This window comes from Fundulus heteroclitus, chromosome 13 (assembly GCF_011125445.2).
Source record: "Fundulus heteroclitus isolate FHET01 chromosome 13, MU-UCD_Fhet_4.1, whole genome shotgun sequence".
NCBI classification, from domain to species: domain Eukaryota; kingdom Metazoa; phylum Chordata; class Actinopteri; order Cyprinodontiformes; family Fundulidae; genus Fundulus; species Fundulus heteroclitus.
The window spans coordinates 11502067-11524411 of NC_046373.1; the positions used below are offsets into that span (position 1 = coordinate 11502067).

The 22345-nt window shown below is 37.9% G+C and overlaps 2 protein-coding genes across 3 annotated transcripts in view; one reads left to right on the forward strand and one right to left on the reverse strand.

Annotated features, from left to right (window-relative positions):
* Positions 1-1876: 1876 nt before the first annotated feature.
* Positions 1877-4769, forward strand: abitram (actin binding transcription modulator). Its single transcript, XM_012878887.3, is given in 7 exon segments — positions 1877-2084; positions 2175-2226; positions 3421-3460; positions 3462-3551; positions 3651-3727; positions 3811-3880; positions 4120-4769. Coding segments are annotated over 7 exon segments (543 nt in total). The 5' UTR covers positions 1877-2002; the 3' UTR covers positions 4252-4769.
* A 478-nt stretch (positions 4770-5247) lies between these two features.
* Positions 5248-22345, reverse strand: part of ctnnal1 (catenin (cadherin-associated protein), alpha-like 1) — an 84629-nt gene continuing 67531 nt past the window's right edge. For both annotated transcript variants that reach the window (XM_012878884.3, XM_012878883.3), the window contains exons 9-19: positions 22274-22345; positions 20984-21076; positions 17969-18119; positions 15654-15691; positions 15497-15547; positions 15071-15225; positions 13575-13623; positions 12975-13031; positions 9055-9174; positions 7826-7909; positions 5248-6624 (exon numbers count right to left, since the gene is read on the reverse strand). The exon at positions 22274-22345 is cut by the window's right edge and continues 87 nt beyond it. In XM_012878884.3, coding sequence (XP_012734338.2) covers positions 6454-6624; positions 7826-7909; positions 9055-9174; positions 12975-13031; positions 13575-13623; positions 15071-15225; positions 15497-15547; positions 15654-15691; positions 17969-18119; positions 20984-21076; positions 22274-22345 — 1041 coding nt within the window. In that variant the 3' untranslated portion in view covers positions 5248-6453. The remainder of the gene's footprint in view (positions 6625-7825; positions 7910-9054; positions 9175-12974; positions 13032-13574; positions 13624-15070; positions 15226-15496; positions 15548-15653; positions 15692-17968; positions 18120-20983; positions 21077-22273) is intronic.

The following is a 22345-nucleotide window of genomic DNA, read 5'->3' on the forward strand; positions in this document are numbered from 1 at the left end:
AACATCTTGGCTGTCTCACTTGATTATGATGCAAAACAGGGGCGTATTTATATCCTTATTTTTATTCGGTCCAATACTGACAACTTAAAGCCAGGGTTTTATAAGACACCCAGACACCGGCTACTTCATTGGCCTGAGCTCCAATTCTTTCATATAATAATGTCCTGGGCCACATGGACTGATCCACTGAAGGGAGCTGGAAAGTGTCCATGAGAAGAGACGGACTGCTGGAGCCAAGCAGACGGACGTCAGACAGGGGAGGATTGGCAGCCTGCTTTCGCAGTAACTGGCATGCAGCTATGTGTGCTTCCTGAACACGCATTTATTCACTGAAAAGACTGTGCAGCTGCAGGGACTCTGCACATCTGTGTCATGGCCAGTGACCCCTAGAGGCACGTCTTGCACAGTGAAAAAGGGAGGAATATTTTGTTAGAAAAAAAGGAGTGGAATGTGAGCGGAAAGTAAACACTGCAGGAGCTTTTCTTGAATGTAATCTGGCATGGAAGAAAACCTGATTAAATCTTGCATCTATTTAGTGCTTTACTGCCAAGTGTAGTGGGAGCTGTGAAGTTTTGCAGGACGCTTTGACAGTAAAGCTCCCATAAACTATATTGAGTTTGGTCCGTTTACCTTTTTATCACTGTGTTTTACATCATTGGTTCAGATCGGACTCTTTTTATAGCCGTCACTCTCCGTCGTGGAATTTCGTCGCCTAGGCCAGAGCCTTCCACAGATGGAGGAGCAATGGAAAAACTCGTCAGGAGCGGTCAGGCCAGAAAAAAAAAAAAAAGTTTCATAGATTTAGAAGTGGCGAGTGCGTGCACGGAAAACTCATTGTGTGGCGCAAGTCTCAGCCAAGCAGCTCCTGGGCTTGATTTCTCTCAATTATGCTGCTGAGATGAAGTCATTACCACGTAAGCAGTATCCACAGAGTGAAGGTAATGGAACATATAAAACCAGATATGCTTGGTATTTCATTTGCCTTAATCCCTCCGGAGCTATATTTGTAAGATCCGAGGGAAAAGAAAATGTTCCTTCATCTCTGCACACATCCATCTATCAAAGACCTCTGCATTGCATAATACACTGATTGGCAGACTCAACATGGACAAGTTAAATACACTCCAACTTGTGGAAAATGAGCAGATGTTCTAAACTGTCTCTGTTTGATGAAATAAATTCGAACATTGGCTTATGTAATATTAAATGCAACCGATTCATTTTGGAAATATCTCCTAAGCTTTGATGGTCTTAAGTAAAAAAATAAAAGCTATTCTGTGCTCTGTTATAAGAAAGATTCTGCCATCTAGTGGCATGTGTACTAATAACCTTTAGAAACAGGAAAACTCAACCAGAGCCCTGGAGTGGAGTGATATAATTTAGATTACACTGTAATAACTTTAGCAGGGAAGATTGAATGCTATAGCAGTGCATCAAATGAAATATTATTTAATTTGGAAAAAAATATTGGATGAATGAGGAAGCAACCTCCTTGGTCTGGTAAGCAAGTCTGGGGCAAATTACAAAATATATTATTTTTGCTATAAATAACGAGATTTCGGATTGTTATACCTCAACAAGACTGAACTAGAATAAACAATGATTCTTGTGATTTTATTTTACTGAGGGATATAGAATTGTTCCTTTTTTTATTTTGAAGAAATGACCTGCAATAGTGACGAGCGGCCACTGGGGGGATGAGGATTAAAACACCCTGATCCCATCTGATCGGAGGGCAGAAACATTCGTGTGTTTATCAAAGGAATTTAAATGATTTACAGTTTTTCTATTTTCCTCATTTGCATGTAAACCAAAGCAACTCCAGGCCGGAACTCTTTATTTTCCTTGCCCCAAACCTTCGGACACATTAAAAAGGCGAACCACCAGGGTGTCACACCGTTACCTTTCCGTCAAGCTGAGCGCATCTCAGGCAAATGTTCACACGTCTGTGTTTTCCTTTAATTTATTTTTTTTATTTCAGAGTTGTGGGTTGAATTATTTAATGGACTGTGTGGAGCAGAGTGACGCAGACGCAGAGGCGCCCTCCGTCATTGACCGATATTTCACACGTTGGTACAGAGCAGGTAACAAACTTAATGTTAATTAACGAAGACTAAACAGAGATGTCCTGCGTTTATACATCACCTTTGTCTTTTTTCCCCCTTTTTTTTAAGATATGAAGGGCAACCCGTGTGAGGATCACTGCATCCTGCAGCATTCAAACAGGTAACTATTGTAATAATAATAATAATAATAAAGTAATACGATTATACATATTTTAATGTATTTATCCCAACATATCGACTTCATTTTACAATCGGTGATCAATTTCCTGAGAGACGTCAGACATCTAACCAGAGTTTATTTAGGCTGGTTTAGATCAAACTATTCATGTGTTGAAATGTTCCGTTAAAAGTTCAGTTGTCGATTTGGAAAGTACCATTCATCCTCTCCATCCACTTTGACTGAGCGTTAGTTTAGCAATAAATGAAAAGTATGGAAATTGTTTTTTTTTTCCAGGTCTGTATAACTATAGATAAAAGACACGAGTGCTGAAAAAGTATTTGTATTTCTAGACTTCCTATTCCCTATCCTGTTGTCTAAATATGTCCTTCCTTGGTTGTGTCCTTAGTTTGTTCCTTTTTTTCTAATCTACTTTCTTCCATCTTTGTTTCCTTCCTGCCTCCTATAAGTTAACTCTTCTTTTTTTTTCTTTCCTTGTCCTTATATCCCTTCTGGCCCTAAATTCTTCTGTATTGCCTTGGGTCTCCTTTCTTCCTTCATTCCACCCTTTTCTCCTTTGCCTGTTTTCCTTCCTTCCAGCTGTTTTATCATTTAGGATTTCCTTTCTTTTTCCTTCCTTCCATAGCTTACATATTTAAAGCCTACCTCCTGGATAAATGTCCCCTGATAACTGATAGTCAATGTATTTTTTTTTCCTATATTGTATTTAAAAAAAGACTGAAAACTCTGGAAAGTATGAAATATGTGTAGAAACCCTGAAAATAGGGGGAAATATCTGTCTAGATGTGCAAAGCAGGTACACGTTCAGCAAAAATGTAAAAACCCTCCATGTTCTATCCGTTTTGCACTTGTGCATTACTTTGTGTTGATCTATAACATAAGAAATTAAATTGCATTCAAACGTGTGGTTGTTGCATGGGACACTGTTTATGATTTGCTTAAAATCAACTCTAAAAATTAGTGATTTAAATGCATTTGTTTCCTCTATTCCTTCTATACATTTTTTTTTTTTTTTTTTTACTGATATCTAATAATACATTTTGTGTGGATTCCAGCTTTCTCTTACTATTCATCCTGGTATTCTAGTATGGTCAACGGTCCATCACAGTGTACTCAAACCTCACTAATAGGCAAATTGTTTGTCAAATGCATGAAAACAAGTTTCCCCCGTTGCAGGTTGTGTGTCATCACCTTAGCAGAGACCCACCCGATCCTTCATGAAGGGGCGCACGGTCAAAAGCATCAATTACCAGATCAGTCATGGCTGCAGTCGCTTGAATAATAAAGTGTCCGGGAAGTCCAAACGGGTAAAGTCACAAAGCTTCGGATCTTTTTGGTTGATGTGCAAAGGAGCAATTTTATAACCCAAAATCCTGCAATACGTTTTCCCCCTTTTCTTTCAATAGGGGGCGCAGTTTGTTACAGATTTTGCTCCGTTGTGCAGGATAACATGCTCAGATGACACCGAGTACACAATTTACAGGTGAGACTTTTCCCTTTTTCTCCTCCTGAATGTATTTATGATTTGGTTCTGTCTGCATTAATTTTTTCCCCCTAATCTTTCAGTTGCATAAGGGGACGTCTTCTGGAGGTCAATGAGAACATTTTAGAAACTCCAAATCTCTTGCTACAAAAGGTACGTTCTTAAACCCTTCATGTATTAATATTATTTAATAATATTAGATTTGCATATGTCAAAGCCATAACATTATAGTTTCTCCTGCTATTGCTTCTACTAAATATTTTGTTTAATTTGCTTTTTTTTTTTTTTTTTTTGTGGAGATAACGATTAAATTTTAAGCCTTTTTGCTGACTTTACGAAACAAATCACTCGGAAAATGTCTCACTTCCTCTTTTGTCGTCAACTCCGAACAGCCGTCAACCGACGGATATATTGCCGTCATCCTTCCGAAGTTTGAGGAAAGCAAGAGCATAACCGAAAGCCTCCTGACGAGGGAAGAGTTTGAGAAGGTCGTCTCCAAACGCAGCCTGTGCCAACCCTCCTGATGGAGCGTCGAAGGCTAAACCGTTCTGGGAGGGTTTATTTTGTTTGGTCTGTTTTCCTCTTCTCGCTCATCTGCAGGTTGGTTCCAAACCAAGACTGAGGCAGAGGACCTAATCCCCCTCCTGAAAGACATTTATGTGCGACAGAAGCACCGTGCCTTCACTTTTTTTCCCCGTTACGGAGTTCAGGATGTTTTCAACTTCAAAGTTTAGCTTTTAATTATGACTTTTTATTTTTCTGTGATCTGATTATCATAAGAAGAAAAAGAAAGCACGGAACTCTGTTGTAGATTATTTTCAAGCGATAGCTTTTTGTTCATGTGAAATATAAAAGTCAAACAGTAATTTATGAAAAATATTTTTTATTTATTTTCTCACCCTTTATCAACCTATCAATCATCAAAAAAAAAAAAAAAAAATGAGGTGGTCCAAAACTAATGTTTTTCTTTTACCTTCTGTAAATCAGTGATTATAACATCTGTAATTTTCAGCTGTTCTCACAACATTAAATCCCTAAAGCTTACTGTATGTTATAGACTTCAGTTATTACCTCCCACTCACCCAGTACCAAAGTGATTATCTTCATATTCATACGTCCACTGCTACAAGTACCACATTATATATTTAAACATCTCATACCCTTTAATGCATACTGGCCTGTTTGGCAGCTTCACACTGATGGTCTTCGTAACAAGTACACTTCAAGGATCCGTTCGATGCCCGTTCAGAACTCCTAACCCTGACAGAAGATGATTTGGTTTCACTCAACGTGCTTTAAAATAAGATCCTGATTTCTCAGCAGCATGAATGGTCAGCTGTTTTTTTGTTTTTGTTTTTTTGTCACTGTCAAATGAAAAAAATACTTTCTCTAATAATGCTGGAAAACGTAAGAGTTTTTCAGTCATTTGGCATGAAACATTTGTTCCTATTAACATGGCACACAGGGAATGTTCTATAGTAAATGCTATGGCAAATATACTATGATTTCCTTTTTTTTTAATGTGATCTGCTTGGAAAATACATGTCCAAGTGAGGTTATGGCAGTTACACATGTTACCACCATGCTTGTGCAACACGTTTACAGCACACCACAAAACAACGGGGCTCGGCACACACAGGCACGTAGTGACGACAGGTCTGTGGCTGAGCCAAGAATCAAGTGAAGTCCTCTCCTGACTGAAACAGGGTCCCAACGCGGACTGGGAAACGACAAAATCTGCTTGTAGCATATTAGGGGTGTGGATAAGTATGGAACGAGGGGGGAATTTTTTTTTTTTGGATTTCCTACTTTACTGTTCTAAGATTTTCTTAAGGCAAAACTTCAGTAATGCTTAAAATGGTGCGGATTATACATTGATATTTCAATGACATGCTTTATCTTTGATTAGATTGTTGACATCTTGATTTTATCATTTTAGTCATTATGATTTTGGTTTGTGACTTAACTGAATGCAAACTCATTCAAAACATTGAAGAAGGCCCACTAAATATTTTTTTTTTGGACTTTAGTACACTGAACTTTACATCAGAATCAAGGTACCAAAGTAAACAAATTGTGCTTTAAATATTCCGCTTCAGTGTAGGACACGTCAGTCTGTATTTGACAAGTCCAAGAGTTAAAGATTTTGAAGTAAAATTAGTATGATGATGTCCAGATACCAAATAAAGAATCAACATGATTTATCCCACACAGAAAATTAGTGGGCAATTCCAACATTTTGGTGTGCATGGTATTTTGGGAGCTTTAAATGAAAAGACCTAACTCTTTATGTTTCCTGGAAATTTCCAGAATGTTATATGAAAATCCTGAAAACAGTATTAAGTTTGGAAATGTATGACATTTTGAAATAAATGTGGAAGGAACCCTGTGAATCAAATTTGAGTCAAATCTTTTTCATTTGAAGGCTCGATGCGTGTTGGCTGATTGTCTCCGTGTTGTCGACTAGTGCTTCAGATAGCTAGATAAAGTGGACATAAAAAGCTTCGGTTTGCGTTTCTTTCTTCGCACGCCTTCAGATTCGTCCCCTGCATGTCAAACACAATCTAGTATCTGACCCGAAGGCGGCCATCTTTGCCCCGCAGTTCAAGGTCCACCCTGCAGTGGTTGGAGGGGATGGTGGGATAATTTCACAGAGGTAAGGTTGGCTATGTGTTGATCTGACCACAATGGGAGGGAAAAAAAAAAAAAGGAGACGGTCTCCTGGATTATTTGCTCTCCAGGAGGTTGAGGCCGGCCATGTGCTGCTCCAGGGATTTGACTCCGAAGCCGTTTGTGTTTTTGCTACTTAGAGCCCCCTCCTCTTTGACTGGTGTGGACGCATCCTGTCGGTCCCCCCAGTCCTGCAGGGAACTGAGGCTCGTCCTCTCTGACTTGTACTGCAAAGTCAACAAGATGAAGAATTAATTAGACGGGAAGAAAAGCTGACAGTTTTCAAGCAGTTGGCGCCATGTCGGTCTTTATAAACCACAACAATTTCATAGCTTTGTCACAGACTTTTAAGGGTCCTAATTTTGACATCTTGTACTAAAACATTTAAGCTGTAAGGAAATTATGAAATTCAGTTGGTAAAGAGCTAAAATGAGGCTCGAGTTGCTGTAGGTTAGGTGTTATAACTGAGTTATAACTCCATTGAATCAACCCTTATCCACAAAACATTAACGTTTGATTTCTAAGTACTCTGCAACTGGAACATAAGATCTTAAGTAACGTCTCAGAGAACATAATTAGTACCAAACAGCACATACAGTCTGATAGTACAATAGGAAATTTTGCATTGAAGATTACATTAATGGTAAGATTTCTATCAGAGATGCACAATATTTTGTCTAGCAATAAGGATTGATTGGTTTTCATATTGGCCATAGGGATAGTAAAATTCCAATCTTTTTTTCAAATCTTTGAACACACCATACCAAAGTGCTACCATGAACTGCACTATTACCAAGGGAATAGTTCACCAAAATGCTCTTAAAACAAGTAGGATTAGGAAGTGATGGAGATGATCTGCAGGAAGACTTTCAGGAAAAGGGGTAGTGATGAGGATGAGAGCGTGAATGAGGAGAAAGCACTGAGGATGAAAGTAAAGAGAAAGGTATCTTTGGGACAGTAGAAGATAAATGGACAGAGCCTCGTGATAGGGCTAAAATCATTTAGTAAATTTAGGAAAAAGTGTAAAAATCCTAACATGACCCCCGCCAGATGGATGTAGTTCCGCCAAGCTCTAAGCGGCTCCACCCATCCATCTGGACTCGCTGTCATTGGGAGGGATTTCAATACCACATAAAATGGACGAGCCTATCAGGATCGTCAGGGGGTGGAAACGATGGTTTTGGCTTTGATGTTGGTTCCAATGTGAGTGGTTGAAGTAGCGCGTCAGTAAAGATGACGGACAAGTGATTTATCCAATCGTGTAAGGATTTTTGGTAAGGCCTCTCCTTCTGAAATACATCTTCAATGGAGCGATTCCAGATGGATGTGTGGAGCTCTGCGGAACTAAATCCATCTGGCGAGAGTCAGGTTATGGAAATCCAGCCATCTCATTAAATCCAGTCATTTAGTGAAGAACGTGGAAGTTACCTTTTTAATTAGCTTGTTACAAACAGGGAGGAGAGAGAACACCACAGTCATGATGTTTCTGGTTGTCTGAATGTTTGAGTCCACCTACAAAGAAACAGAATTGTACGTCACACAATTAAAAAGAGAAAAAAGTTTCCCCAACTCTCTTTGTTATAATTCAGATAAGTCAGTTCACACTTTTCCTTGTTCTTGAGCATACGAAGACAGAATTTATGCTTCTGAGAAAATACAGCATATGCCATGAGTCTATGTATTCATTCAAACATTCCTCTGCAGCAATGTGAACTTATTTTTCTCTATCTAATAAAAGCTTAAGCAGCATTACTTTATAATGTTGAAAAATATGTATAAAGTAGGCAAACAAACAAAGGATTTAATGTTTATGTCGTCCTGAAACTAAATGTAAACTCTACACTGCTTGATACAATGTGGAGCAACTTATTATACAAAGAAGGCATTAAATAAAACATTTTTATACATCACAACTGACATCAAATTGGAAATACTTAGATTCATTAAATAAATACAATAATCTATAAATATTAAAGTTACCAAAATGTATATAATGCAAAGGCCTACATAATTCATAAAATATGGAAACGACCAATCAAAATGTAATGCTATAATTATTCTTGGTATTTCCTTTTTCATAGTCATGTATTGCGGCACAACTGGAATTTTTCTTAATGTTAAGCTTTAGAAAGCAACCTGTGGCTAACACTGTTATAGACGTTAGGCCACTGCACAGGTTAACCAATCAGATGTCAGGGTCTATTTCAAAAGCATACTTACTGGTTTAATTAGTTCACGATAGACTGTTACACAGGAAATAAAAAAAAATAACTAAATAAAAGCTAGAAATCTTTTAAAGAATTCAAGTTTTAATTAAATGTTTACACATTAAATTAGGTAACTCTGTATTTCATAAAGTACACTGTTACATAAATACTGATATTTTTATTTAATGTATTTATTATACCTAAAATTATTATATATACAAATATTAATTCAACAGTTTTATTTATTTAAAGCAATGTTGTACTTGTCCCCAATATTATTCTTCGTCCAATCCATCAATTAGATGTTTTTTTACTTATAGTGCAGCCACAAATAATGCTGTAGAACCTGTTTAATAGCAATGCTGTGAACTTCGTGCCTATTTCCTGGGAAAAAACAAAACAACAACTATAAAATCAGAGTAAAAACCCAAACAGGTGTAGTGTGGTTACCTTCTGGAAGGTGGCAGTCTTGCCCTGTACGGGAGTTTTGGCCCCCATCTGCAGCTGTTGGCACAATGCCACCAGTTTCTCCATTTCTGTGATCACCACGGACTTTTCCTCATCAACCAGCTGGAACAGCGAGAGTGAGACAAACACAGTGGAAGGGTATGCGAGAGTGAGAGAGAGAGAGAGAGATGTTCTTTAGAACTGCAGAGATTTTCCACAAGAAGACAGGATTCATGTCTGAATTTACAGCGCTCTTTCCAGAAAAAAAATCAGGCATCATAAAAAGGATTAAAATCAGGAGTGGTTGCTCAAACCCATCAGCAACAGCCACAAACTCCTGCTTTAGTCTGCTAAAGCAGCCGGGTTAATCCCCAGATCTCTGTCACAGGAGCCATGGATCTGCTTCGCTTACATGCCTGTTTTGACCTTTTTTTTTTTTCACAGGCAAAAGCAAACACCGGTTTTGGCTTGAGAAGGACTATTGTGAGTGTGGAAGCTCCATCGGCAACACCATGCGTCGTGTAATTTATCAGGAAGTGGCAGGCGCCTTCAAGAGCTGGGCCCCCTGATTATGATTTTTTTTTTTTTTTCCAGAGTCAAACACATGTCATCCCCTCTTCACATCCACACGTGCTCAGACATGCACACCCACATGTGCTGCATTGACAAATGACAGTCTTTAAAGGCTGTCAAAACGAGGCATTTAAATGAACCCGGAGGACGGCGGGGAAGGAGTTGGCCGAGGGGGCGAGAGGAAGGAAGCCACTGAGGTTGTGTTTGTTGTGGGATCTCTGCTCTCAGGAGGAGAAGAGGTGTGTGACAGCCTTAATTTCCTGCTCTTGTAGTGTGATTTATAAGGTGGACCCAATAAGCAGGCATGCCAGACTGGGTGAAGGAGGGGGGGGGGGGGGGTGAAAGAGTGAGAGGTTAGAAGCATCCCACCCTGTTTAGAAGAAGCTTTTCCCCAAGTAGCTGAACTAGCCTACACAACTGGAGTATTTTGGAATATAACAGTAAGGAAACAACATATTAGGACTGGGCTTGGTGATAAATCAATTTAAATCAATAAATTCCAAATGCAATTTATTAAGATTTCATTTTTAGAATTTATTTTTTGGATTCTATTTTGCCAATGCACTCATTGGGCTTCCATGGTGAAAATAGCATGCAATGCCAAATATATGTTCAGGAAAACATATTATAAAAGTATTGTAACGAGGAAACTTTTTTGCCATACGATGAGGCACTTTAATTTATCAATAATTTTTTTTAAAGTTAGTTTGAAGTTACACAAGTGAAGTGAAGCCTGTTCTTAGCTCATTGTGTAATACCGCTAGCCGCAAACATTTAGTTATATTGTCTTTGTTTCCAATGGCACGGCAGCCATCTTGTTTCACAAGCATGTTTAAACGCTTGTATTTAGTTGTACTTAGAATTCAGGTCAACTCGCAGGCCAAATGCGTGAAATAAAAGCAGGTTTTAAAAATAATACATTTTTGTGAAACGAAAAGGAGGGAAAAAATGATTAATCAGATTTGGGATGATAAAATCTGAGATTTTATTTTTAAGCTATATCAACAAGCCATGCAACATACTGTATGTATCTCTTTAGTATTTTTTGAGTTATCTTCTTCTAGTCAGATTTCTGCTGATACTTTTAAAAGTAACAACACTGTTACATAAATACCAAGCATGAAATATTGAGATTTTTTTGTCCAGTTAGGAGCATTAAGGTTTTTCCCAAGAACTGACCCCTGTGGCACACCAACTTTACACCCTTCTATAGAGATAGTGTGTTTTTGACCCGGTATACACAATGGTCAATAACAACCAAGTTTGTATTTTTATTTGAGAAGTTCACATGAAGTTCCTCTGAAAATTGGGACAAATTTATGATTGGAAAATTTACAAAGGAAAGATTGGAAACCTCTGTTCAGGATCTCCACCTTCCACAGCAGATATGAAAACAGCTGTTCTTAGGGGCTGAAACATTTATAAAATTATTCACCCATAGGCAGATTTAGAATTAAAATGATGTTCATTTAACCAAGAAGTTTGTTTCTAATAGGAAATAAGACAGGTGTCAATAAAATAATAAAAACTATCAATGAAAAAAATCTCTTTATATTTTTATTTTATTCTAAAAAATGTCATGTCACAATGTATTTTAAAATCTTTATTGGAATTAAAGCAACCCATTAATTCCTATGATTACTAACCAGCAATTTACAAGTTTTCACAGCTATTTAAACAATTTCTCTTTGGTGATGGTGATTTTAAAATCCCATTATATCTGTTATTTTTCCATACAGCGCCCTCACCCTTTATTAACGCACAATAAATACAAATACAAATCCTTAAATTGATATATCCTTTGCTGCAGTACCATAATCTCAAACAGATTTTTTTTATATTAGTTATTTAAGAGTGAGGTTTGGAAGATTTTAATTATTAGATTTAATTATTATTATTGTTTAATTATAGCTTTGGGTCAATTTGTCTAGTAGCTTTTGTTTGCTCAACATTCCCTGCTGTCTTATAAAGCTCAATAAACCAGCTTTAGATGCTCTCTTGCTTTTATCATTTTGAAAAGAGGCAATTAGAAATTGGCCCCTGTGTCATGTCATGTGCATTCCCTAGGAAAACTGAAAGTTATGAATTATTAATTCAAAGTCACTAGAAACCGATCAACTTGAAACCTAGGTTGTAAACTGCATATTAATATTACATTTACAACCATTTTAAAGGACTAGGGTTGCATCTAATTGTGGCATTCGGGTGGAATATGACTTTCTGACTGAATAAATGTAAGATCTAGGGTTGGATTTTTCAAAAATAATTGTGAGATTTTGCGACTGCAATAAAATAAAACTTATTTATTTATTCATAAAAAAACAACAACTTTATTTTAAGAGTTTGTACACATCTCTTCTACAGGGCTGCAATACATTTGTAAGTTGCTTTGTTTTTTAATTAAGTGTTTGTAATTTTCTTTCGGTATACCCATGCAAAGATAATGTAGAATCAATTAAAGACATTTTTTCTAAAAAGTTAATTCTACCTTGAATTAAATGATGTTGACAATAATAATGTGGGGGGGACTTTAAATGGTGTATGGTTGTAACATCTCATGTTAATTGTGAGTTTTAGATGTGGTACATTTACCTGACTCCGCCAGATAGATTTGCTCCGCATATCCATCTGGAAACCTTCCGTTGAAGTAATTTTGGGAAGGGGCGAAAATACTGGTTAGCTGATTGGCCTATGTTGGTGATAGACGGGCCAAATAGACCAATCAGATTCGTCGTCACTCGTAACAGAGCGACGACGAAAACACAACCACAAGCCAAGCTACTCTTGCTGCTGCAGGTAAAGGCTCATTAGCTCAGCAAAGAAATACTCCGTAATTCCGATAAAACTTGCTCGATAGCCCCGCTAACGCTAGTTTTATCGGCTGAAGCCGCCATGTTGTTTAGACTGAACTGTCGCGCTTCTCGTTGCGTCACACCTCAACCCGCCTCAAAGCCAACGCTGATTGGACGTTCGTTTGGTGAACGGCTCCAAATTTTCTTCAACGGAGGGTAGCCAGACTGATCTGCGAGTGAAACCTTGAAAGCTTGCGAGATCAGGATGGTCTCACGAGGCTAGTGGTACATTGCATGGCTCAGATCTGATCTTTAGGAGCATTTGACTCCAGGATTATTGTGCTTAAAGTCTGAAAACTGGTGGGAGGAAGGTCATGCATTGTATTCCTCATGCAGAACACAGCAGATGTTATTTATCATAGAAGCAGCACTGGGAAAAAAAAGGACAATTTAAGCCAAACGAGGCACATACAATGTATAAAACGACATTCACATAAAGAAAAAAAAAATCAACTCTCTGTGGTCAAAGTATGATTTGCACCATGAGCAGATATTTACCTGAGAGGAAAATTTGCGAAGAGATGAACAAAGCTGAAGCCCCTCTTCAGACAGAACCTTATAGGAATAAGTTGAAAAAACACACCAACATAAGAAAACATGCATCTCTTTGAACTTTGCACCAAAAAGCTTGTCAACAGCACCAAGGAAGCACAATCGCCACATCTTAAAAAGCTCAGCTCCTCTTAGCTGTATGTATGCTATGCTCATTTCTCCTTCTCTTTTATCTCTTTTCATCCCAAACTGATTTAATCCTGTGCTATATGCCGCGCTGTGATTTTACAAATGACTCTACGTTCCCGGCAATGATCTAAGCTCAATAGGATGCACACCCTGTCTCACAGAGCTGCATCGCCCCGTCTCTCCCACACAGCTAGGAAGCTTCTGCATCCCATTTCCAGCAACGCTGACGTGTATTCGTCATCGGATCTGAAAGGGGTTAATGAATGAATAGCTATGTGCGTCTCCAGACCTATTGATCTGCGTCCTCCGTTTGGTGAAACGGCACATGCAATCCGTCAACAACTTCAATAAATTGAGGGTGGAGGGGGTGGGGACAAGAGGAGGGGAGCTGGGGAGATTAGAGGATGTGGATATTACCTCGGCTTGATGAAAAAGATCCAGTGTCGTCTTCAACAGCCCCTCCCCTCTGGGGATTCATTAATAAAAATAATAACATGGATTAGAGAGATGGACAAGGACAAACTGCATTCGGTGCCGTCGACAAAAAGTGTAAACAAATCGCTATAATCCTAATATTGTGTCACCACTTTCCGGCCCTCAAAATTTGCTTTGTAAAGATTGATAGCTCGGGGCTTGAGGATCTCATTAACTCCAAGCATCTGAAGAGATTCATGTGGCTGCTTAGAGGAGTGTTTTCTTTTCTTTTGCAATGTACAACTTTGAAAAGGATCCAACCAGTTCAGCAAACTCCAAATGCAGAAAACTCCTAATGCATCTGCAACCCTTGTAAAAATGTACAAAAGAACCACCTAAACAGATTAAATTCACCTTAATCGGTAGTAGAACATCATGTTAAAATATGGGACCACATAGATTGAACGGTGAAAACAATCTTGTGTTATAAGGTTGTTGTTTTTAGAAGAAAAGAGAGGGACTCAGTCAGATAAGCTAAGGCTGCTGTTACACTGCTTTCTATCTATGGTGGTCTTGTATCCCCTTCAAATGGGTGTTAACGTGATGAAGAAATAAAGAGGACTTTGTTTCAGTTGGTTTGTGATGGGTACGTATGACGCAGGACTCTGGGCAAAACTCTGTGCTCAACCACCTTGTGAAATATTACACAAGAATGAATGCTATGGTTTTTGCAAAATGGGTCTTTGGGGCTTTTGCAGAGAATTAACAGCAAGGATGCCAACACACTCTGATCAGATTAAAAGAGATAAATATATTTAAAAAAATGTTTCAGGTACATAACTTTGGGATTGGTAAATATGGCCAAATAATTGTAACAAATGATTTTCATAAAAACATATTTTTTTATCATTTCGAGCATATAGAGTTTTCCTAAACCATTCAGTGAACTACTGAATTTAAAGTCAAACGTAAATATGCAACAATTTTCATGAAAAGCATGCTGAATTGTTATTATAACATATTGGTGCATCCCTAATTTACACATGCTACATAATAACCTCCTGACCACCCCCCCCCCCCCCACCCCCCAAACATTTGCGATAGAACACTATAAGCAATCCTGAGTGTGGCCATTATTAACTGAACCGGATGTCTGGAAGTGACGTACAAACTGCACCAAGGAGAGTGTAAACACACTTTCCCATCATCATGCAAGCTGTCAGTAGACATGCCATGCTGCTGCTGCTGCTGTTTGTTTTCGCAAATTCGCATCTTTCGATGGGTCGGAAATTTTGAAAAAGAACTTCCTTTTGCATACGCGTAGTTTCATTTTGCAACCGTATGCTTGGCTTTCCGGAATGTTTAGCTCCATTGTATAATATATGAAAAAAGGACATTTCCTGTTTGACTAAAACATAACTTTTAGGGATTGTCACACATCTTTTCCGAGGGTCCCAATAAAACTGGGGACTGCTCTATGTACTTGTAGTGTTGGCTACCTTGTGAACAGGTACATGTTGTACGCCATGCTGGCGAGGCTCTGGCTCTGCCGCACAATGTCGTGTTCCTGCTCCTCCCATTTCTCTACCTCGGAGTCCACATCTGACGAGAGCAGACGGAGCTCCAGTCCCAGTTTGGCCATGCTCGTCTGCTCCTGCACCCGCAGAGAAACACACAGCGTAACGGAGGTTATGCTGGAAAAAAGCAAATCCTTACTTGTTTGCACACTTAGATGGCCTCTAATAGACTTCCTGACGCATCCACTGGTAAAATGCAGCTAAGCAAAATTTGCTACGCATTGTGAAAAAAAAAAACGTTATTCATCTCCAAGACAGTGGGACAAAGCCTCCTGGTGATGAATATACTGCTGCTAGAACACGCTAGAAGACATGATGTGATTAATTGTAGCATGCAGTGAGTGCTACCTCTGCATCCAACTTGACAGCCTTGGCAGTCTTCAGATTAGCTGAGTGTTTCTGTGGGGGAAAAAAACAAAAAAAAACATGGTGTTATTAATCAGAAGGCAACAAACCACAGCATCAGGGTAAAGCATTTTTTAAAGATGGATAGTGGTGTACACACCCCAGGTCTTGGAAGAGACAAATAGGGCCTTTTGTCACCTAGAAGAAGAGATTTATAGTGATTATTTTATATTTTAATTTTGACCGAAGATTCAAATATGAGTTACATGATAAAGATACTGCTATTACGAATGGAAAGCAATTATAGTAATGGAATTTAATATATTTTAATCACTCTTTATCTTTTACACATTTTTTATCTAACTTTAAGAAGTTTATTGCCAGGTTGATAATAAAAAAGACAATGAGAAGAAAAATCTTTATAGTGTCTATAAAACATTTTAAGACACCAATTTGGCTTGATGATGATCCCCAGACGCCTCATTCTATAACCTGGTTTATGTCAGTTTCTAGCCTGCAAAGAGTTGTCCTCCTTGTGCCTCTGGTAAAATGTGCAGATTTCAATATCTGCGTAAATACAGTGCTAAGACTGGGTATCATCTAGGATGAGCCGATTCGATACGATTCTCAATAGCTCACGATTCAATACAATTCTCGATATAGATCAGCTTGATTTGATTTGACTCCAATATCGATATTTATTACTTGCAAATTAATGCTCAAAGTCATTCAATCAACAAAACTAGCCAAATTATATATTTATGTTCAATTTATTGAACAATGATATATTAACAGGAACACAGAAACCAAAAATGTGCCCAAACGTCTGATTTTAGGGATAAAGGCGCCTCTAAAATCCTGTTGGCCATTCCGCAAACTGGTCTCACTTGCACTTCCTCGCTGTGAACAGTAATGGCACGCTGTAATGACGCCCCCTAGGGGTTGGGAGGTGTATCGATATTGAAAGCCAGAATATCGATACTGAATAGATTTTAAAAACACTGATATTGATCCTTGTATCAATTTTTATGCACAGCCCTATACAGTGCTGTACAATTCTGTTGTTCCTTTAAATGTATCCAGTTTTTGCATTTTATTTAGCTTGTAAATATTTCAGATCAGCAAACAAATTTTATTATGAGTAAATTTAAAAAAGAGGCTTCACATTATAATTTCTTTTTTAAAAAAGAGGAAAAAAAGCAACGCATACAAACCTGGCCAAACCTTCCCCTTGTAAATTATGAAGAGAACTATGATTAAATGCATTTTTTGTTAAATTTCACTACCCACAATCTGAGTGTCGTCTGAACTGTGAAACCAAAAAGCCACTGTCTGACAACATGAAGCAGGCAATAATGTCTATAAAGAAGCAACCAACACAACTAAAGACATTCAAGAACATACACATATATATATATATATATATATATATACATATATATATACACATATACACATATACATATATATATATACATATATATATATACATATATACACATATACACATATATATATACACACATACATATATATACACACACATACATACATAAATATATACATATATATATATATATATATATATATATATATATATATATATATATATACATACATATATATATCTATACACACACATATATATATACACACACATACACACACACACACATATATATATATATATATATATATATTATTTGACTACACGTATGTGAGCTTATTAAAATCTATCTGAAATAAACGTTTATGTGAAGATCTGAAATGTTAATTTGCATCAAAAAAGCAAAGAAAACTCAAGAAAGGGGACAATATTTTTCCCCAGCACTGAATCTTCTCTTGATGTATTATTTGGAAAAATTCAGATTACCGTACTGCCCGAACAATAAATGAAGACACGCAGAGAAGAGATGCAGTTAATGCATAGGGGTTCAATGGCAGTGACGATAGCTCTTTTACAAAATACTTCCCACGTCATGTGATGATTCAGTCTGAAGATATGTTCACACTGCTTGCAATGCTTGCAACTCTCATTAATATTTCTGAAAGATTTTTCAAGGACAGGATGATTCATCTGAGCTTTAACGGAGAGTTGTATTCATTAAAGCTAAAAGAGAATCAAAGTGAAAGATCAGAAGCTGCAGTCATGAGATTTAGTCACTGGGGAAAACTACAGATTTAACCAGCAGGTATGCAAGACCAAAATGTATTAAATGTTGATCAGTCTTTAGATTAGAGCTGTTAAGATTTAAGTTGTACTGATTTAATTTGGCTATTGATTTTGTTTGCTTTTATACAATTTTAACTGTATTTGGAGAGGCTATAATAGAAAAAGATGGATTAAAATATGGACCCAAAAGAGAAAAACTTTGAGCAGGAAAAGCTTAATTGCCAACAGATTCTGCAAATTCAAATACAGGTTTCTGCAAACAGTATATTTGTCTGTTCACACTGATCATTAATGAAACGAACCTCGTCTTCCTTCAAAGACGTCATTGATCTCTTTGAGCAGCAGAGCCATGTCACAGAGCTGGGAGTCCCAGGCCTCACAGAACACCTCCAGGTTCTCTTTAGCAATCTTACTGGATGGGTGAAGGGCCAGTGTCTGGGCAGCTGAGATGATCTGAACAAAAAAAAAAAAAAAAAAAGAAAAAAAAAAAGGGAAGAAGTGGGATGTAAGATAAGGAGGAATCACAAGACAAAATGTGGGGCAGCTTTTCTATTATGTTTTTTTTAGCTTAATCCGTCTGAATCATCAGATTTTTGTAATTGATCTGATGACTGATCAGATCTAAACTCAAAAATACAATCCTTCTCTGTGCAGTGAACACACCATATGTACAGAAAGGAAATGTTCCTCTCCACCGTCGCTACATGCATGCTAGGTATGAGAATTCCCTTAAATAGAAAGCCAACCTGTCTGTATGATTTGACTGAATTTGACTTTGTAAAGTGCCTTGAAATGACGTGTGTTATGAATTGGTGCTTTCTAAATTAATTTGAACTGAATACCTTGTTGGGCAGCTGAACAAACTCTTCATTGTGGAAGCAGTAACTGAGTGACAAAGACTCAAAAGTTGAAGGATGCTGTTTTTTTTTTTCTTTTTACAAAGACATGCCTGTGGTTCATTGAGGCTGCTACTTTATCAGGGAGCAAATGTTCAGTGTCAAGAAAAGCTGAGTGGCGTGCAGTGTTGGTGTTTTATTTATTGAGCTGTCGACTTCTATCTGGTATTGAGCAATCCAGATTTGGAAGTAATGGCATTTTTAAATTAGGATTATCTTCACACAGAGCTTCACCTGTTATGAATAACTAATGATGGCTCAAGGCAAGAAAGATAGAGAAAATATATATCTTTTATAAAATCCATGTCTTCTGATATTAAGGTTTTTGAAGACAAATCAAAATTCACCTATCACAATGGACTGGTGAAGCTTCATAAAACCCAACTTTGATCAGTGAGGATCACACCAGTCAATAGGAGGAACTCACCAAATCATCCTAAATCGGTTAGAACGAGTGTGTGCAAACTCGGCAAGCAAAGTATCTGAAACATATTTACAATTTACAGTCACGCCTGGATTTTTCAACCTAAAGGGGGCATTATCAATGGATCTTACAGCATTTCATGCCACAAAATTTTGTGATATTAAAAAGATGAAGATGTTTCCAATGTTGAGGTCATCTGTCTTTCAAAGTGCAATCCAACTTCAATCATTGGTATGGTTAATTTAGCATCAAAGAAGCTCCCACTACTTCTACCTGGTCAGTATCTTGGGTGCTCAATATAATTTAATATTTGAGGTAGAAAATATACAGTTTTGACAAAGGGCAACATCGGACACACAAAACCTGTGAGCTCAGCACAAAAACTATTGCTGTACACCTTGGCTGCCTAAAGACTTCAGCTAACAACGTTTTAGTGGTGCACCATTCACAGCCTGCCCTACAGTATTTCTAATTCTATAAAATACAAAATAGCTAACGGGCAGAGCTGACCAAAACACAGAAAAGAGACAATCCTCTTTATTAGCCTGTAGATTTTGAATTTGCCGAAAGATTCACACCACTGAATTACGCACTTCTTCACACAGTCTTTGTTTAGGGAAGCTTGAGACCACTTGATCATCTCTAAGTTAAAATCTAAAATATTTCAACTGTTCATACATGAAATGTAAATTTCTACACTGAAAATGGATTCTGGAAAATATAATTTGTGGTTTGGGAAACCCAGAGCCAGCCCAAGGCATAAGCAAGCTAAGCCACTGCCTATGGACCTCAAACGAACAGGGGCCTCCTATAAATGTTGAAATTTAACACAGAGCACGGATTCAAATTTTCATATTTGTTTACTGAGGACAAGAGTACTGTTAAATCTGATTAGCATTTTATTTTATATATGATTTTAGCATAGATAAAAGGTTTTAAACCTAAGATTTAAAGGAACCTGCAAGTTGACTCTATAACAGTGAAACCATTGTTCGATTGTTGTGTTAACGTAGTTCCGATCTGTTGATACAAGTTTGATCCTTTCTTTGTGTTTGAGCTCAGTTTATTCACAAATGCAGTACAGCGAGTAATAGCCAATTATTTCTGATTGATATTAAGCTCAGTTATTCAAACTTGGCTCCCTCTCCCAGATTTCCCCAAATCTGTATAAAACGCTGTTAGTGGTGGCGGTGTTCTCGACAGGAAGAGTGGCCCCACATTAAGCTCTGCTTACGACCCGATACAATCTTGGACCAGCCCTGGCGAAAGATTATTTAATTAAAAAAAAACAACAAACACACAAAAAAAAACCCCGTAAGATTCTGATTCTTATTAATAATGTTAAAGTCTCATCTCAGTCTCTTTAACCCACAATGTGCCTTGTCACGTCTCCTGCGCTGCATGTATGGTTACACCCATTACCTGCACACATCAGCACACATCCGTCGCCTAGTGTGTTGCATCTAATTGCCAATTACCCTGTGGGCCACCCCTGCATTAGCCTGGACGGACACGGACAGAGATATCACCACCCTGGCCTGTACCGCGGCGTTATTGATTGGGCGACCCTTGGACTTTGGAGCCGAGTCATTACTGCAGAGTCGTGTGGGGCCTGACATTAGCACCGTGGGACGGGAACATTCCACACTGCTGGATAATTACTGCCACGAGTGGTTTTCAAGAGCAAATATAATCAGATTCGGGACATCATGTTCTGAATGGATTCCAGCTAAAGAAGGTACACAGAGGAGACAGGAAATATACCAGCTTCCTTTCCTCTGCGTCATCTCGTTTAAAGGGTTACTTTTTACATTCAAGGCAATATGTGACCGTTTGAGTTCACCCGTCAAGTGTTAAATGTGCTAATTATTGTCTCAATACAGACGACAGTTTTTGTAACTTTTGTCAGAAGTTTCCACCTACTGTTGGTGCCACTCACATACCAAGTTATTAGGCTGAGAAGCGACTGTATGCACAGAGAAATGTGTCTACTCTACCTGTGGACCAATGACGTGAAAGGTCTCCTCAGCATGTATGCAGGTAATCTCTAATGGCTCCGTCCCAGACACGTGGCACAACAGCCGGCACGTCTGGAAACAGACGACAACAGATTAACTCTCTTCATTTATCATCATTAAATAGTATATTAGTGACACAACGTAAGCAAGCAATATTTCAGTTCTGAAGCTTCAGAAATAAGGACATATATAAAAAATATTTTAGCTCTTCCTATGTAACAAAACCGTAGTGTGTTGCAATTTAAAACCAGTGTGTGACAAATTACGTACAATGCTGTGAAAAAGAGTTCAACGTAAAAGCTTGGGATCATAAAACAATGTATAATCTGAAGAAGACAATCTAAGTAAAAAAATAAATGCATGGTTTCATTTATTAGGGGGAAAAGCTGGCCCTATGGGAGAAAATGATTACCCCAAAACGGAAAAACTGGCCGTGCAAACTGGGCGCCGTGTCCAACGCTACAGCATGCGGCACCCCGAATTTCTTTTTTCGGGGTGCCGCATGCTGAACTGGGTTTTGCAGCGCCTAACTAATTCAGATGCTCAGGAACAAGAACAAAAAACGTGGGTTATGAAGCCTGCTGATTACTACCGTAGCAAACCAGGGAGTCATGGACTACCCATCAAAAAAACACTAATCTGTGCACGGATTACAAAAATATTACAGATACATTCATATTTTTGTGGAATTACTTACTATTTTTTAAAAGATACATTTAAAGATAAAGATACATTTAATCTGCTGCTATCAACACCTGAACATATGTCAGTACACATGTATGTATGTATGTACAAATGTATACACGAATGTATATGCACATATATATGTGTAGGTACGTATCTATGTAGGCGTATAGATATATGTATATGTATATATATATGTTTATATATATATAGACCACTATGAATGTAAATAAGACATCATATGCCCATTCCTATTTCTTTTTGTATTTTTTGGTATTCTTTTTGATCCATTGTATATATGAAGATTCACTGTATATAACTGAATGCACCTTCTTGTATGAGCCGATGTGACGAGTGAATTTCTCCATTGTGAGATCAATAAAGACTATCTTATCTTATCTTATCTTATCTTAATGTAAAACTTTTGATGTGTTTTCACAAGAGGTGCCAAGACATGGAGAATATACCTGTATGTACTCAGGCATCTGCTACACAGCATTAAAACAATGAGTCAGACAAATAAAACACTGACTGCAACTTTCCATGCGAGCAAGAGTTCCCCCTATGCTGCTGACCCCCACCCACCTCCACCAGCTGCTCCTTCTGCTCGGTGAGCGTGCGCGAATACTCCGCCACTGCCTCCAGGTTCCCTTCGGC